This window comes from Sphaeramia orbicularis, chromosome 20 (assembly GCF_902148855.1).
Source record: "Sphaeramia orbicularis chromosome 20, fSphaOr1.1, whole genome shotgun sequence".
NCBI lineage: Eukaryota > Metazoa > Chordata > Actinopteri > Kurtiformes > Apogonidae > Sphaeramia > Sphaeramia orbicularis.
Window position 1 is genome coordinate 11,451,325 of NC_043976.1, and position 17,910 is coordinate 11,469,234.

General features: G+C 35.9%; 1 protein-coding gene across 8 annotated transcripts in view; it reads right to left on the reverse strand.

Annotated features, from left to right (window-relative positions):
* Positions 1 to 17,910, reverse strand: part of cacnb2a (calcium channel, voltage-dependent, beta 2a) — a 155,533-nt gene that overhangs the window by 15,489 nt on the left and 122,134 nt on the right. For 6 of the 8 annotated variants that reach the window (XM_030123122.1, XM_030123126.1, XM_030123129.1 and 3 more), the window contains 6 exons: positions 16,823 to 16,945; positions 16,589 to 16,725; positions 15,208 to 15,284; positions 14,787 to 14,920; positions 5,805 to 5,885; positions 2,565 to 2,623 (listed from right to left, as the gene is read on the reverse strand). In XM_030123122.1, the coding sequence (XP_029978982.1) occupies positions 2,565 to 2,623; positions 5,805 to 5,885; positions 14,787 to 14,920; positions 15,208 to 15,284; positions 16,589 to 16,725; positions 16,823 to 16,945 (611 nt within the window). Of the gene's footprint in view, positions 1 to 2,564; positions 2,624 to 5,804; positions 5,886 to 14,579; positions 14,600 to 14,786; positions 14,921 to 15,207; positions 15,285 to 16,588; positions 16,726 to 16,822; positions 16,946 to 17,910 lie in introns of all 8 variants that reach the window. The other 2 variants (XM_030123124.1, XM_030123130.1) reach the window with 1 other exon arrangement.

The window sequence follows — 17,910 nt, forward strand, 5'->3', positions numbered from 1 at the left end:
CACATGTGTTGAAGACTGCAGTGAACATACTGTTTGTAGATGTCATTTGACTGGTTTGTTTCTATATAGATATTTTTTCTATATCATTTTAGTTTTATACTTTTTTAGTTGTTGTTTCAGCTGGTTCTGGAATAAAGGAAAAATTATTTGTCATTTAGGCATGTCTTTTTCACATTTTTACTATTTTTTTCCCACCAGTTCAAATAATCGTTGAAGTGAATGAAAGAGAATAATTGATAGATTAATTGATTTCAAAAAATAATCAATAACCGCAGCTTCAATTATCTTATTATAATGGGAGCTGTCTGTGGGTGGGACATATAAGCCAGAACGTGAACATTTAGTCTTTGAAACTAATGTGTTAGTAACAGATAGATGGGATCTGAGCCAATTTGACAAAAAAGTAACTCTGACGGACAGATCACTGGGTCAGAACATCTCCAGATGTTGTTGGGGATGTAATGGCTGATCAGCGTACATCATGAATTATCATAATGTTCACATTTTCAACACGATTTTGATTCTTGTTACATCTTAAGAGTAGTAACACCTCAGTGGAAGATGAGTTATGGACAATTAGACAAATAAAGAAGGTAGATGGACAATAAATGAAAGAGAAAAGTTACATGTTGACTCCAATGCTGAGACATAAACTACATTACATCAAACATTAGACCGAGCCCGTATGTAAAAGTATGTTAAAGTATACAACATGACCAGTGGAGTAGTCCAGACTTATTTTTCCAGTCAGCATTGTGTATACCCACTTCTAAATCCCCCTGATGTGCACCATTCAGTAATATTTGAGCCAAATTGTCCATTTTTTTCCTCAGATGGTGAAGCCTTGACCCACCCTCCTCTGCCTCTAATTGGCTAGTACTGGCTGCCTTCACTGATTAGATTGGTTAACTTTAGGCATGAGGACCGATGAGCCAATCAGAGGCAGAATAGGGCGGGTCATTCCAAGGAAAATATTGCCTCTGGAATCTGATTGGACACCTCAGGTGCCAGTGCCACCCCAGCTGATTGACAGGTTACTGCATGTCTCACTGAAAGATGCACAATTATTGGAAATGCGACCAAGAAAGGCAGAATAAACATCTGTCAAATGAGTGACACATATCGAGAGAACCTACTTTCATGGAATACATAATTCTGAGGTAAGTTTTAAGGTGGTTTCTAAATGAGTCACAGTTTTAAACTACTTTCCATATGACTGCACATTTAGAGGAGAAGTGATTTTGTTGCCAATAGCTAAACTGTGTGAGTAGGCTAACGTTATGAAAGGCTAACGTTATCCTAAGATTCCCTCATGTTGAATACATTTACATTTATGCAGCTGCTTGTGTGACCAATAATACCTACAAACTGCTCCTGATCAAGTCATGATAATTTGATGGATTTTGGGGTAAACTAAATAGAATAGTCTGACATGTCACTGTTTCTAGAACAGGGCTTTTTTCTGGACTACTTAAAAAAAAAGGCAAATATTGAGACCATACCTACTTCTCCAGGGACCTAAAGTCTCTTTTTAACATAGGTTTTGTCTTTTTAATATATTTTACACGTTTTTTCATCTTTTTACATACTTTGTTTCATGTTTGTCTTGTGTGTTTTCTGTTTTTTTCATCTCGTTACATAGTTTTTAGTGTTTTTTTTTCTCATCTGTTACATTTTCACCTTGTATTTTTGCATCATTTTTGTCATAATTTTTTTTTAATGTCGTTTTCATCTTGATATATTTACTTTGTTTACATCTTGCTATGTGTTGTTATGTCTTTTTTGTGTTGTATTTTATTTTATTTTATTTTATTTTTTTTACATTGTTTCTGTTTTGCTGCATCTTTGGCATCACTGTCATCTTATTCATTTCATATTATTTTCTTTTTTTACGAGGTCTTTTATGCAGTTTTCATCTTATCTCATCTTTTACGTTGCTGCGTGCTGTACGTCTTTTACACTTTTTCCTCTTGTTGACACACACTTCTTCTGTTTTGCTTAGAAAAATCAATTCACTTGTCATCATATTGTCACATATTTTACTTTTTATTTACCCTAACCCATTGAAAACACTTCCTTGACTCATGTTTAGTCCTGACCCTGAGTTTGGGAAAGGCAGCGTTAAAGAGTGAGAGTCAAAGCAAGAAAACAAACTGAATGGAGGTGAATATTTGTTAAATAAACACAAACTGATGTGATACAAGCAGTTCAATAAGCAAACAGTATTTCCTGCAGCTGCTGATGGCCTGAGTGGATTTCAGCGTTGTGTAACTCTGTGGCTTCTGTGGATGGTTCGATGGGAGGATAACTGAGCAGAGGACTCAGCGGTGAACAAGGAGAATCCTGCGTCGCTCTAGAGCCCATTATGGCCTATTAAGGACATGTACGGGGCCTATTTAAAGCAGCAGCACACACATCTCCAGGCCAAACAAACTTGTTACACACTCCCTCGGCTAACCTCAGGGGACAGATAAATACCAGCCTATAGAGTCGGAGACAGACGAGGAATGAGGAACGAGGAAGGAAGCAGGATGAGAGCTTGGATAGAAAAGTGAAGAACTCACCTTCCCTCGAATCTGTGTTTCAAAAAGTCGAACAGTGCTTTTTGCATCATGTCTGTCACCTGTGAACACAACATTTAGAGAAAAAAACAGTTAAAGGTGCTTGGACTTTGCTAATTAACTGAAAAACCAAGGCAATGATGTGTGCCCCATATTATATATCATTAGCCTCATAGCAGAATTGCCTGAGTCAGGGGTTCCCAAAGTGGGGGTTGGGACCCCCCGGGGGGTCGTGAGATGATTTTCAGAATCCTCTTGTTGTGACCTCTGAGATGATTAACACATTAATGACAGTATTGACACACTTAAAGACTGAAGGTATTAAGTTTTGCTTAGTACACTACCAGTCAAAAGTTTGGACTCACCTTCTCATTTACATGATATGAGATGGACCACAGATGGCCCACAAGTGCTCAGCATCTCTGGGAACTCCTTCAAGAATTTTGGAAAACATTTCAGGTGACTACCTTATGAAGCTCATCGAGAGAATGCCAAGAATGTGAAAAGCAGTAATAAAAGAAAAATGTGGCTATTTTTAAGAGTCTAAAATATAAAACATGCTTTGAGTTATGTCATACTTTTTTAAACTACATAATTCCATATGGGTTCATTCATACTTTTGATGCCTTCAGTGAGAATCTACGATGTAAATAATCAAGAAAATAAAGAAAAACCAGATGAGTCCAAACTTTTGACTGGTAGTGTAGGTCTTATGGAGAATAAGAGATGCTTTTATTTTGCAAGGGCAAAAGTTAGAATAATAGCAAATGGACAACAACCTGACGTTGACAAACAGGTAAGGCTTTGTTGGGTACAGGTTTGACTAATGGCATCGCATTAATGAAAATAAAAATAAAAAGGCCAATAAACGTTGTAAAACAGACACATTAACCTAAACTAGAAGCACTCGGAGAGCACAGACCTCCGCCAAGGCAGATCAGTGCCCTGGATTTGGATGAAAATTTCAGGAAATGTTGATACTGGCATAAGGAACAAATGATTACATTTTGGTGGTGATCGGGGATGGGCGTGGGGGGGGGGCACTGATCTGCCTTGGTGGAGGTCTGCGCTGTCTTTTCTAGAAAAGCACTCGTACAGCACAGACCTCTGCCAAGGCAGATCAGTGCCCACCCCCGATCATCACCAAAATTTAATCATCTATTCCTTGTGTCAGTATCAACATTTCCTGAAATTTTCATCCAAATCTGTCCATAACTTTTTGAGTTATCTTGCACACAGACAAATAGACAAACAGACAAACCAATGCTGACAAAAACATAACCTCCTTGGCGGAGGTAAAAAAACATTAACATAAAACCCTCTGTGAACCCCTAAACATAAAACAGAACACAATGAGTAGAATGTCAAGTACCCACAATGCAATGCAGCAAATATGCCACAGTATCATTTAAATCATATCCTGGTTAGGCTGTTCTGTTCTTTTGTGTTATGCCTGTGTTCGGATATGCCTGTTAGTGTGTGAGCGCACGTTTTTTTTTAATGCTTCAGTCACTTCAGGGATAGTGGGGGTCACCAGTCTCTGGCGCCATTATTTTGGGGGTCACGACTTTAAAAGTTTGGGAACCCCTGGCCTAACTCAAACACAAAAGGACAAAAGTATTGGGACACGTTGAATTCAGGTTTTTCTTTTCTAACAGAAGTCTGGGATACAAAACAATAATGACAAATATCATAATATACTTTTATGTTGTGAAAAATATTATTGCATTGGTTAGTTTGGTTTAAATTGTTATCTTTGCTTCCTAAATGCCTCAGAGATGGTTTTGACTTCATTTCTCTCAACTCTGATTTTTTTATGACTGTGATTTGAAATGTTTCACCTTTAAATTTCTAAAATATTTTTCATACTCTGATTGAAAATAATAATTTTCTACCACAACTAACCATCTACTTTCTTCACATCTCACTGAGGAAGAAAAATCTACCATTAAACTTTAAGGAAATATTGACGTTTAGAAGCTATATGGACAAAAATATTGGGACACATCATGGCTACAGCTGTAAGATAGAGATATAAACATCAATATTAATAAACAATATGATATTTATCACAATGTAAAACTATATTATGACATTTGTTATTATTGTTGTATATCCCAGACCCCTGTTAGAAAAGAAACACTTGAATTCAACGTGTCCCATTACTTTTGTCCATTTGTGTATGAGTTAGGCAGTTATACTATGAGGCTAATGAAATGTATGGCCTCCTGAGCTGGGAAAAAATGATCAAATCTACAAATTCATGTTTGTTCAGTTTGTAGATATAAGAACCGCCTCGTACTGAAATATGAGAGATGCAGCCAGAGGAGACTGCATAGAAAAAGTGCATTTGATCATGTCCGGTGTCAATCTTTGTATCTTTGCACCATGAACTCTGTTTTTTTTTCACCCTATCCCCCGAATCCTATCAAATCCATGAAAAAATACCAGCATGCGTCCATGTGTAATGTGTGAAAACTCTATGATGTCTTATATTTGTGCTTTGCATTATCCTGTGCTCTTCACTGCAAATTTCGAAGAAAAGGGTTCTGTGGTAGCGCACCAGTTGAGTCGCGATGTCCCTAATCACTGATCGCGATCTCGTTTGATGTACTCTGTGCTGGATGTACTCTGTGCTGTCAAATGACAATAAATAGCAATTCAATTCAATTCAATGAATACATTACTTGAAATTATAAATGTTATATATGGTTCTTTAAATGCTGAAAAGTTCTATAAATAAAGTTTAAAAAGAAAAAAAAAGAAGTGCATTTGGTGGGGACTCATTTGCAGTTACAGCTGCACATGAGTGGAACTCTATTCCAGAGAACTGACCTCTTTAAAATGCATCTAAAAACTGGTACATTAATAATTAAATCTGCCCACATTAGACGTTTTTAGCCCCGTCTCTTGTATTTTTAATAGGCTTAAGTCCAATGTGTATTTTACCAATCTTTTACTAAACTTACTATGTCTGATGTGTACTTAATTGTAATTTTTGTATTATAACACTCATCTTGTACTCTATGTAATTTCAATTTTATATTTTTTAGTTTATAACTTCATGCTACTTTTGAAAGTGACTATTTAACATCTGTCCAGGGACTGCAGATGAAAAATAGACATTGGGCAAACTGGCGCATTTACAGCAATGTTAATTAACGTACAATGTCCCTGTTAAATAAACCAATGAAATAAAAATAAATGAATATGACATGTGAAAGTTTTGGTGGCGGCGTTCACCTCATAGCCCTTCAGTGACGGTCCAACCAGAACCACAGGCCGCATGGAAGGCACAACATCGTACGGAGGAATGTGTTCCGTCTTCAGACAAGAGAAGAAGAAAAACATTTGCACACATTTACGGAGAAACACTGGCCTTTACAAATCACTAGAAGGGTTGGAACAAAAACTAGACCAAGACAATTTAAAAGCACTGGAATATTCTGAACCATGAAATGAGATGTTTAGGCCCATCTGGCAAAAAAAAAAAAAAAAAAAAAAAAAGTGTTTACTTCATTATTGTGTTGCAAAAATTCCAATAAACTACAATAACTCTTGACAAATTATAATCCAAAGTGAACTGTGTCATCTCATGGTTCAGGTGTGAGTAAAAAGGGAATATTTAACAGGAGACGTTAGTCGGACAGTGACAGAGGAGACAACTGAAAGACTTGGGAAGTTAAAGACGAAGACAGAGACGTATTATAAGTGTTTGGACACAGCGGGACCTCAGGTTGTGTCAAAGGACTGTATATGCTATGAAGCATTTAAATATAAGGTCAAAACACGGCATTCGAAATCTCTCTGACGGGACATTTTAGAGACAACTTGACAGATTAGTGTTGCTAAATGACCCACATTTTTACTTTTAAATTCATTTTTGCTTTAGTTGGACCATAAGGGATTATCCAAAACAAGGAGCTACTTTATATTGAAATAAATGTTGAAATGGCAGTCAATTAATGTTCCCTCTCTGATGGGACGTTACTGTGTTTTGACCCTATACTGTATTTCTATTCTTTTACTCTCTTTTATTATGATTTTATGTTCTGTACTCTTTTCTGACTGCATTTTAATTTTTTATTTTTTTTATCAGTTATTGTTTTAGCACTTTCCTTCTATTTACCTCTGGATGTTAATTTTATTTATGTAAAACTCATTGATTTGCCGTTGTGTATTAAATGTCTTATATAAATGCACTTGCCTTGCCCTTTATATTGAAACTTTAATTGATTATTGATGAGTATTTGAGCCAAAAAAAAAAAAAAAGCCTCTCCAGTGTACACATTTTCAGGTCTGTTTAGTTTCTGATGATCATAAACCAACTCAATATCTGTGTTTTTTATAGTTTTGATTAGAAAAAAACAAAAACAAAAACAAAAACAAAAACAAACAAACAAACAAAAAATTTATATATATATGTGAACCGATGCCTTGGGTAACTTTAATGAACTTGCATGCATGTGTCCACCCTACTGCATCCTTGCAGACTAGAACTACATCTGCAAATGGACGTCCATCAGTCCTGGTGCATCTATAGCCTGTCCATCCATGGGAGTGGATCTCTCCTTCACTGTGGTTCTCCCCGAGGTTTCTCCCTTTTCCCACTGGGTTTTGAGTTTTTCCTTGCCGAGAAGGAGGGTCTAAGGACGGGGGATGCCCAGGACGCTACTCATTTTCTTGCTGTTTATTTGACTGTTGTTTACTCCAACTGACTCTGTAAAGCCCTTTGAGATAACCTTGTTGTGATATTGGGCTATACAAATAAAGTTGAATTGAATTGAATATAATGAGTAAATTAAGAAATAACTATAACCTTAAAGTATTGGAAATGTGTTGAAACTATAGCATAGTAAAGCACTATATTGATTAAAAATGCCAAAATCAGGATTACTAGTAATTTTTTAATGACAGTTAGAGCTGATATAGAAAAAAATAACAAGTCCACATCAGTTGTAATAAATCCACAGCATCTTTTTTTTTTTTATCATTATTTTATTATTTCTCTAATTCTTCTCCTTGTGTCCATTGTAGATTATCAGAAACTTTGACAAAAACTAATATTAAATTTAAAAAAAAAGTCTAAAGAAGCATGTTCCTGTCGCCATCTGCTAGCGAATTAGTGAATTTGACACATCTAAGAATCCCAGGAGTCATCGGGAACTTCTAAAGCTAGAGAAATTAAAGGACATTGTTGGATTTTTCTAACGCAGTAAGACAATCTAAACTATAACAACTGTCACCACACTGAACTCCATAAAGTCATCACTCTGGTGTTTTCTTCCTCTTCAACTGCTTCACTCAATGTATCCTTAAAAATCATTTCCTATACTGTGCAATAACCCTACAAATGTGAATTATGTGCAATAAGTCATGACATAATCTTCTGTTCTGCAATAACAATTCAATATTTCTTCAGTATTTATCAAAATATGAATGCACTATTTTTCTATAGACTTGGGTTCATAGGTATACGTACTGTTAATACTGATAATATCATTCATAGATATACATACTGTCACACACTGTTAATACTGTTAATATCGTTCATACATACTGTCACACACTGTTAGTACTGAAAATTCGCATCTATTCATATTTTGTCTAATTTTTTAAATATTTCTTATTCTTTTTTAGCTCTATTCTTATGATACTTTGTAAAATGATAGAATTTCTATTCGATGTTCTTATCTTATTTTTAGTTTTGTAATGTTCTGTTTCCTCTATTCTTATTTTCTGCAGTACTAGTGTTTTATTAATATTGTTGCACTGCCTGGAGTACCATTCCTATTATACTGTATACACAATGACAATAAAGGCTATTGTACTGTAATGTACTGTATTGTATTCTACTGTATTGTATTGTATTGTATTTTATTGTATTGTATTGTATTCTACTGTATTCTACTGTACTGTATTGTATTCTACTGTATTCTACTGCATTGTATTGTATTTTATTGTATTGTATTATACTGTATTGTATTCTATTGTATAGCATTCTACTGTATTCTACTGTATTTTTTTGTATTGTATTGTATTCTACTGTATTCTTTTGTGTTGCATTGTCTTGTATTGTATTCTACTGTATTGTATTGTATTTTATTCCATTGTATTCTATTGTACTCTATTGTACTGTATTGTATTGTATTCTACTGTATTCTGTTGTATTCTACTGTATTGTATTGTATTGTATTGTATTGTATTCTTTTCTTTTCTTTTCTCCACTGGAGTCCAGACATCTCAGAGGTAGAGGACAGGTTGACTCCTTGTCTAGCTTCTCAAAAATACATTAGCTGAATGCATTAATGCAGTATATTTTCTGTCATTTCCTCCGGCCTGCTCTTATCTGCCTCCTGTCGTCACTATGATGAATGTTTAAGCGAATCTCACGTCGCCGTCTACCACCATTCTTCTTCCTTCCCTCCACTTCTAAACACTTTCTCTCTGACTAACATTTGCTGTCGTCATTGGGCCTCTCCCGGGACGCTGTGGGAACTGATGCACACACTCCTGCTGACTAACATGAGGGTATTCATGGACAATGCGGTTGGGCTCGAATACCTTTCACAGCCTGCGTTCGTCTTTGGTTTACTCTGTTAACGTCAGTAAGTCATGGGTGTTAACCATAATAACAGGTACTGTATTATCAGCCTGAAACCTGAAACTGCTGAGGTTTTCCTTTATTTGTGTGACCAGATACCTATGACACTGAAACAGTCCACTGCATTAAACACCAGTGTTGTATTTTTTCTATTTTCTGCCTACATATACTTTTTTGTGTGAACTGAACAAACATATTTTCAAACATTTATTTATATTTCCAGCACACCCTCACTCTGTCCACACTCGTATAATACAGTATAAATACATCACATTTGGGTGAAACTGAAGTTCTCACTATACTGATGTGTAAATCATTACCAGTGACAACTTTAACCCCATAACGCCAAATGCTTCATATTTGATACATGCGTTTTGAAGCCCTCTATATGATCAGTGTGATAGTTTTTTCTTGAAAAACCTGATGTATACAATTAGATACATGCAATACATGGATAATCCACCAGGGGGGAGGAATTCATTCACCAGAGGCCTTTCCAATGACACTACAAAACTGTCATTAATGAGGAAGGAGGTAGAACTTTGACAATTTTGAAAAGGAATTACTAATTTGTGAGACATTTTTGTGTTATATTATGTCGAGGCTTAAATCTGAAGGTGACCACGCCTTTTCTGTCAGGACCCCTCGACTTTGGAACGGCCTGCCCGAGGAGATAATCAGTGACATCTTTTAAATCACTTCTTAAAACACATTTTTATAGACTTGCTTTTATGTGATGTTTGTCCCTTTTTAATTTTTTAATTTTTTTTTTTTTTATTTTAATTTTATCCTGTTTGATTGTTAATTTATATTCTCATACATCATGTTGCTTTATCTCATTTCTTCATTTTTGCATTGATTTGACAGCATCATGTTATGTTATCCCTGCCCTCTTACTCCAATTCACTTAATTTATTTGAAGTGTCATGTTTTTGCATTTGTGGTACACATCTCTCTTATTGTGTTGCTTCTGTTTTTGTGTTTTTACTTACATCTTGTATCCTGTGTTGTGCCCTCTGCTTTGTCTGTCAAAGCACTTTGTAAACTTTGTTTTTAAAAGGTGCTATATAAATAAAGCTATTATTATTATTATTGGGCGACACGGTGGTGCAGTGGTTAGCACTCGTGCCTCACAGCAAGAAGGTCCTGGGTTCGATTCCAACACCAGTCGACGGGGGTGGGACCTTTCTGTGTGGAGTTTGCATGTTCTCCCCGTGTCTGCGTGGGTTCTCTCCGGGTACTCCGGCTTCCTCCCACCATCCAAAGACATGCACTAATAGGTTAACTGGTTAATCTAAATTGCCCATAGGTGTGAATGTGAGAGTGATTGTTTGTCTCTGTATGTTCAGCCCTGCGATGAACTGGCGACTTGTCCAGGGTGTACCCCGCCTTCACCCCTATGTAGCTGGGATAGGGTCCAAGCGACCCCCGTGACCCTAGTGAGGATAAAGCGGGTTCAGAAAATGAATGAATGAATTATTATTATTATTATGTATTTTTTGTTCAAAAATAATAATATTTGAGCATTGAGACCCAATGTATCAAATATGATACAAAATTGAAACTCATACATGGAAATTGATATTTGAAAAAAAAAAAAAAAAATTGGAGGTTGTTCAGAAGGACCAAAAAAGGCTCCAGTTTCAAAGAACTGGAATTTTCTGTTAATGGTTTAATGGTTCAGGCTTTACAGGGTTAACAAAGGATAACACTGAATAAAGAATTTAGTAGAATTTAGTAGAAATTAGTTATGGTCAGTGAGGGTGAACTTTGACTGTGTTTTGATATGAAAAATCATTATTTCTAAAGCTATTTTTAAAGCATTCTCTTGTATTTGTGTTATCTTCATTAAATAACATCAGACTAAACATTAATTCTTCAGATATGGCCAAAAACATGCTTTGTGAACTCACAGTGACTTTTAACCTCTGACACATCAGTCAATTTTGTGCCAAATGTCACCCATAAAGACCCAAACATTCACCGCCGACCTAAACCATCTACTGATGTAAAATATCCAATACCTGTTGATCCACTAATTCTATCAATACATGTAAATAATTGGTGTAAAATACAGTTTGTCATCTTTTCATGGTCATCAGACATGACCCATTTGCACGTTCATAGGCTCCATAGTGAACGTAGAAACACCATCATCTTGTACAACATTGATTGAACAGTAAAACCCATAGAGTTTGAGCAATGACAGTGGATGGGACACTTGTTTTATATTTAGTTAATGATATATTTGAGTGAAAAAGTCACTTTTTCTTCATTTTTTTCATTTTTGGTATAATAACTTTCAATTTTTTATTATCTATATGATAAATAAATTAAATACAGCAAAATACATGATTTTCAGTGGAAAAAATGCAAAGTACAGAGGATATTGTTATAATAGGTGGTGATAAATCACTTAAGAAAGATTAAATAGAGTGAAAAATGTATTGGGGAACTGCCGTAAAAGTAGCACTGGGTCTTTATGGTTTAAGTAAGTTCAGCAAAACTGAAAATCTTATCACCATCGCACCTAATTACAAACTTGTGTAACATTTTGCAATAATTAGAGAATGCAGTTATGGTCAAAAATATGCTTTGTATGATCATAATTATCTCTGTCAGGATAATGCGTTTGTAGCTGATGATCAACACACAAATAATTACAACAAAAGATTCCTGTTCATCTTATGCCAGTTGTTTGAAGCCTAACAACCACATACAAACAAAATTAAGAAAAGGAAGAGGCATTTTTGGCATTGAACACTAGACCACATACATAAAAACTGAATTCCTGTTTACTTTTTGGCTTTGTGTGAAATTACTAATGAGAAGTATCAGCGTAAATCCAGCTCCTCGTAATGAACAGAGTGCAAGAAGTTGTTTATTTTTCCTCAGCTGGATATATATACACACAGCTGATTATACAGCTGAGTGGAGGACAGCCATAAATAAATCCTAAAATTATTTCATTTACATCAAACTATTGCAATAAGATGATTATGTAATGATTGTGTCACAGTGATCTTGTCTTTTGACCACTAAGTTTCAATCTTCAGCTAAGTATACATTTAACCCTTTAACCTTTGACATGTCTGCGGTGACAGTTCTGAATGTATGATTTTTGTAAATATTCGTAAAAATTCAACGGTTTGCTTAATAATAATAATAATAATAATAATAATAATAATAATAATAATAATAATAATAATAATAATAATTCTACACATGCTGACAGAATAGACCTTGCAGTTTCCCTAGACATCTGAGCATGCTCAGTGCACGTCCCACCACCTGTGTAGTAGGAGGCAAATCCCAGTGCAGTGAATGAGACCGACTCACTATAAAAATAGGTGGTTTGGGCTTTTTTTTTTTTTTTTTTTTAACACTGTTTTCCTTATTGTTTTTTGTTGTTACTGTTGTTTGCAGTGATATGGTGATTTTCCTTAATTTTCTTTTTCCTTTTTTTTACCGTGTTATTACTGAGTTTTGACTGTGGAACTGGTTTTTGGAGTTCTACCAGGTGCCAAAAAGCAGCTGAACTGATTTAAAAAACAAAACAAAACAAAAACTGCTGGGACAAAATTCAAATATTTGTTGCTCAGTGTGTTCCAGTTCACAGTTCATGTTCAACATCCTAAATCCAATCCAATCCACCTTTATTTGTAAAGCACTTTAAAACAACTACAGTGGACCAAAGTGCTGTACAGAAAAATAAATAAAAAACAAAATAACAGAGTAAAATACAAGAATAGATTAATAAATAAATAAATAAATAAAATCTCTTACTGATGTTCATTCTGAGTGCCTTATTTAGTAAAAACCTGTAACACTTCTTCCTCTCTTTCCTCTCTTTGTCTTTTTCTGTTATTCCACCCTATTTTTACCCTAAAATACACATTAAAGCAAAACCACTGAAGAAAAGGAACACAAGCACATACTCACAGCAGCTTTTATGACATTGAATCAGACGCAGTTTCACAGCAGCGCATTTACTTGAAATAATGTCTCAGGGGTTAAAGGGTTAAAGCAATGTTTTTCAACCTTGGGGTCAGGACGCCACGTGGGGTCACCTGGAATTCAAATGGGGTTGCCTGAAATTTCTGGTAATTTATAAAAAACAAACAAATAAACAAAACAAAAACAAAAAAAAAAACATACCAATAAAAAATTTATCATGAGTTGAAAGAGACAATCACAATACATAAAAGACATCTGGTTCACCACCAGAACCAAAAAGGCAAAACATGACTGTTGTCATCTGTAAATATTGTGTGGGAGAGTGAGTGAGTGAGTGAGTGAATACCTCATATATAAATGCAACACTGGATCATGGAATTGTATGGTATGATTGTTTTAAATGATGTATATTTTATACTTGTACTGCAATGTTGTGGAAGAGCCCAACTGGGGACTGGAGTTGAGAATTAGCACTAGCTATTAACTCTATATGCATCACATCAGCTGCAAATTTGTAACTATATATATATATATATATATATATATATATATATATATATATATATATATATATTTTTTTTTTTTTTTTTTTTTTTGCATTGTCCCTGTCAAACAAACAAACAAACAAACAAATAAATAAATGAATAAATAAAGTTAGTAAGTAAATAAGTAAATAAATAAATAAATAAATAAATAAAGTAAGTAAGTAAATGAATAAACGAATAAATAAATAAATAAATAAATAAGTAAATGAATAAATAAATAAATAAACGAATAAATAAATAAATACATAAGTAAATAAATAAATAAATAAATACATAAATAAATAGGAACTGAAGCGCTGTGGTACTGTTTATCTGTCAAATGTTCATTGTGGTCGGTTTCAGATGCTGCAGCTCTTTCATAATTCATAGTTTGAGTTATTGTTTGTTCAGTATTAATTGTCAGCCTTGTAAATCCCAGCTGGACTGACTGTACATATCCTGACCAAGGAAAATAAAATTCTCACTTTGTGCAGTAATCTACACCTGACTTTTCTGCCTCCGTCCACAATAATATACATTATATAGACTAAACGCCGTCTAAAATGAATGTTTATTTGCAACATAGTACAGCAAACTATTACATGATCAAAAAAAATTTTCGCAAAAAAATGTCTCTGTTTTGAATGTCTGGGGTCGCCAGAAATTTGTGATGTTAAAATGGGGTCATGAGCCTAAAAAGGTTGGGAACCACTGAGTTAAAGGAAATCCCTTAATATGTATCTGAGCTATATCCAGACAGTCAGCTCACACTGAGGTCTCACTGGATCTGATTGACAGGTTCACTTCCAAACACAAGGATCACAAATAGAGCAGAGATTTGCAGGGGTAGTGGGAGGGGTGAGAGGTCAGAGCAGAGGCATTGTGTCATCCCCAGACCCTGCTGAGCCTGGGACAGCGAACAACACAACTTACCGACTTCTGCTTCTGCTTAGCTGTGGTGAGACGGAAGAGGAGAAAGAAGAGAGGTTAAGAACAGGCATGCATGCTAACGGCCGGTGGACATAGATGGCGGTGGAAGATGTGGACGAACAGGACGAGTGAGGCCGAGCAGCCACAGGCGTTTAGTCAGAGCGGTGCGGACGGACAGACAGAAGAAGAGGCTGGGGTCGTCCAGTTTACCTTCTTAAAGAAAGGCATTCGTTTCTCTTTTGCTAGGGGTGACATGACAGTGTTTGGACTGGCTTTAGGGGAGCGCAGGTTGACTGGAAGCTCATTGTCCTCTGGGTCTAAGCCTGTGGCGTCTATGTCAACGGCTACGCACACAGACAGACAACAGCACCGTCACACAGAGGTGAACACTTCATACTGACACAGGCACAGTGCGTAGGCCTCTACACAAACGACAAACCCAATGAAACAGGTACAAGGACAGTAACATGTGGAACCGACAGAAAAAAAGTCAACTTTACTGCATGATACGAATATAAAACTGAAACATTATTAAGTATCTCACCTCCAATTCAGTTGTTAAGGTTGAACGACCAAGTCATGTCACAGTAAGTACAAAGTCTTATTAAAAGATGCCTTTCCTGTAACTTACCAGAGGAAGGAGGAGTAGATTTCCGTGAATTAGGAACCACTTCACCTAAACTAGAGGATGAGTTTGCTCCCAATTTACTGAAACAAAAAAAGACGGAGAAATTACATTCACACACCAACATTGAAAACAATATACAGGGTGGGGAAGCAAAATTTACAATGAACATTTAGTTGTTTTTTCTCAGCAGGCACTACGTCAATTGTTTTGAAACCAAACATATATTGATGTCATAATCATACCTAACACTATTATCCATACCTTTTCAGAAACTTTTGCCCATGTGAGTAATCAGGAAAGCAAACGTCAAAGAGTGTGTGATTTGCTGAATGCACTCGTCACACCAAAGGAGATTTCAAAAATAATTGGAGTGTCCATAAAGACTGTTTATAATGGAAAGAAGAGAATGACTATGAGCAAAACTATTACGAGAAAGTCTGGAAGTGGAGGAAGCAACAAAAAATGTACCAAAGCTTTTATTAAAGCTCTCAAATCCAAAATCCTATAGGATCCAACCAGATCCATCCAGATACCAGGTATTGCCATGGCTTAAAGCAAACTACCCAGATGGAAATTATGTATGGACACAGGATGGTGCTCCAGCCCACACAGCTAGAAAAATACAAGATTTCTGCAAATCCAACTTTAGCAATTTTTGGGAATCATGTTTATGGCCGCCTTCTAGCCCAGATCTAAACCCTCTGGATTCTGCTATTTGGGGCGTTTTAGAACATGCTACCAATAGAACATCACACAGCAATGTCGACTTTCTTAAAGATACTATTAAAGAAGAATGGGAGAAGTTGTCACCCGAATATATGAGGAACACTTGCACAAGTTTCAGGAAGCGTGTGAAGGCAGTTATTGAGAAAGAAGGAGGACACATAGAATAAAAACATTTTCTATTATGTCAATTTTCTTGGGGCAAATAAATTCTCATGACTTTTAATAAACTAATTGGTCATACACTGTCTTTCAATCCCTGCCTCAAAATATTGTAAATTTTGCTTCCCCACCCTGTATACTGTTAGAATGCTCAAATAAATATTAAATGTTACATACAAACATAAGACTTAGTTAGAGTTCATATATCTATTAAGAGTCGTATTCATAAATGTTTTTTAAGGTGAGAAAGGTACATAGTTTGGACCTTATAACTGCACAAGCTGACATTATAATATTACATTTATTTTATTCTGTTTTTTTTTTTTCTATTTTGGTATTTTTCTACTATGTTTATTGTACCTTAGAGTTTTGTAATTTCAGTTTTCTGTATGTACATATGGCAAAACTGACAATAAAGCTGACTTTGACTTGACTTTTTGACTCATAATTCCAATTCCTCGTCCTTATGATCATATAACATTGATCCGGATCTCCTTACCTGGAGTGGAACTTGCCCTGTTTGGCTCTATGCTCCTGGAGGATACGAGTGTTTTCAAGCTTCACTGGACTGGGGATGAAACCAATTTCACAGCCTTCCTTCACCAGGCGTCCTATCCACCAGTCGTTGTTGAATTTCTGCGCATAATGAGTAAAGACAGTCACCTTCAGCCTTGTCCTTCCTCCTCTCCAGACCCTCATCCTTATTCTCCTTGGCATCGCAGCACAAACTCACCTCTTTGACGTGGAGGAAGTCTTTAGCCTCAAAGGAGACGGCCATGCCCGGCACGGGGACATCATCGTCAAGACTGGGGCTGTAGTTGACATTTGTGCGAACAGCAAATGCAACTGGTTTAGTCTGTTTGGACAAAACAAAGACAGAAGAGAAGGGAAAATGTCAGACTGAGCAAGAGATATGAAGCATCTGTTCATCTCTGGGTTTGGGCTGACTCATGTGGTAGAGTTGATAGTGGTTTACTTTATTAGTTTGATCCCCATTAGCTGCTGCACACCACAGCAGCTACTCTTCCTGGGGTCGTTAACAACATAACAAAGCACCGCAACTTCCCACAACTCGCTCAAACAAACAGGATGTACACACATTCAACACAACAATACAAAAACCAAAATTCAACAACAGCACACAATACAAAATAATTACAATAACAATAACAATAGCAACAACAACAGCAGCAACAGAAAAAAGAATAAATAAATAAATAAATAAACCTAAAAAACAGAAACAAAAAAACAAAAACAGCTCCACAACAAACAAAAGAAAAACAAACCATCTTGATGATGTCACTATAGGATGTGCAATAGCTCAAACAGTTCCATGAAAATTCTCAACCTTTTAAAAAAACTAACTGAATTTCTGAAATTAAAAACTGTGGCAGTGTACTCCATGCCACTATTGCACACCTCCCTGTATCTGATTTGTCTTACAGGCGGGCAACAGGAAACGTCTGTCCCCTGACTGGCATGTGGAATATTGATGGACGTCACAGAAGAAAGTCAGTTTACTGTAAAGGAGTTCCGCTGTTTTTGTAATTATGATATTTCTAGTAAATTTAACCAAAGAGTATCTAATTCTACCTTTTCCATGAAACCAGGCCAGGGGCTCATTTCTGCACTAGTTCGTTAAATCGTTAAGCTCCGCGCAACGCAAAATGTGTCCATTTAACGCATTTTGCGCTATTCCGTTTCTGGGCTCGCTCTTTGTTCGTTAACAACTAACGTAACACAAAATGCATTTGTGCATTAGTTCATTAACCCCAACGCAACGCAAAATGCACTATCCCGTTTCTGGGCTAGTTGGTAAAA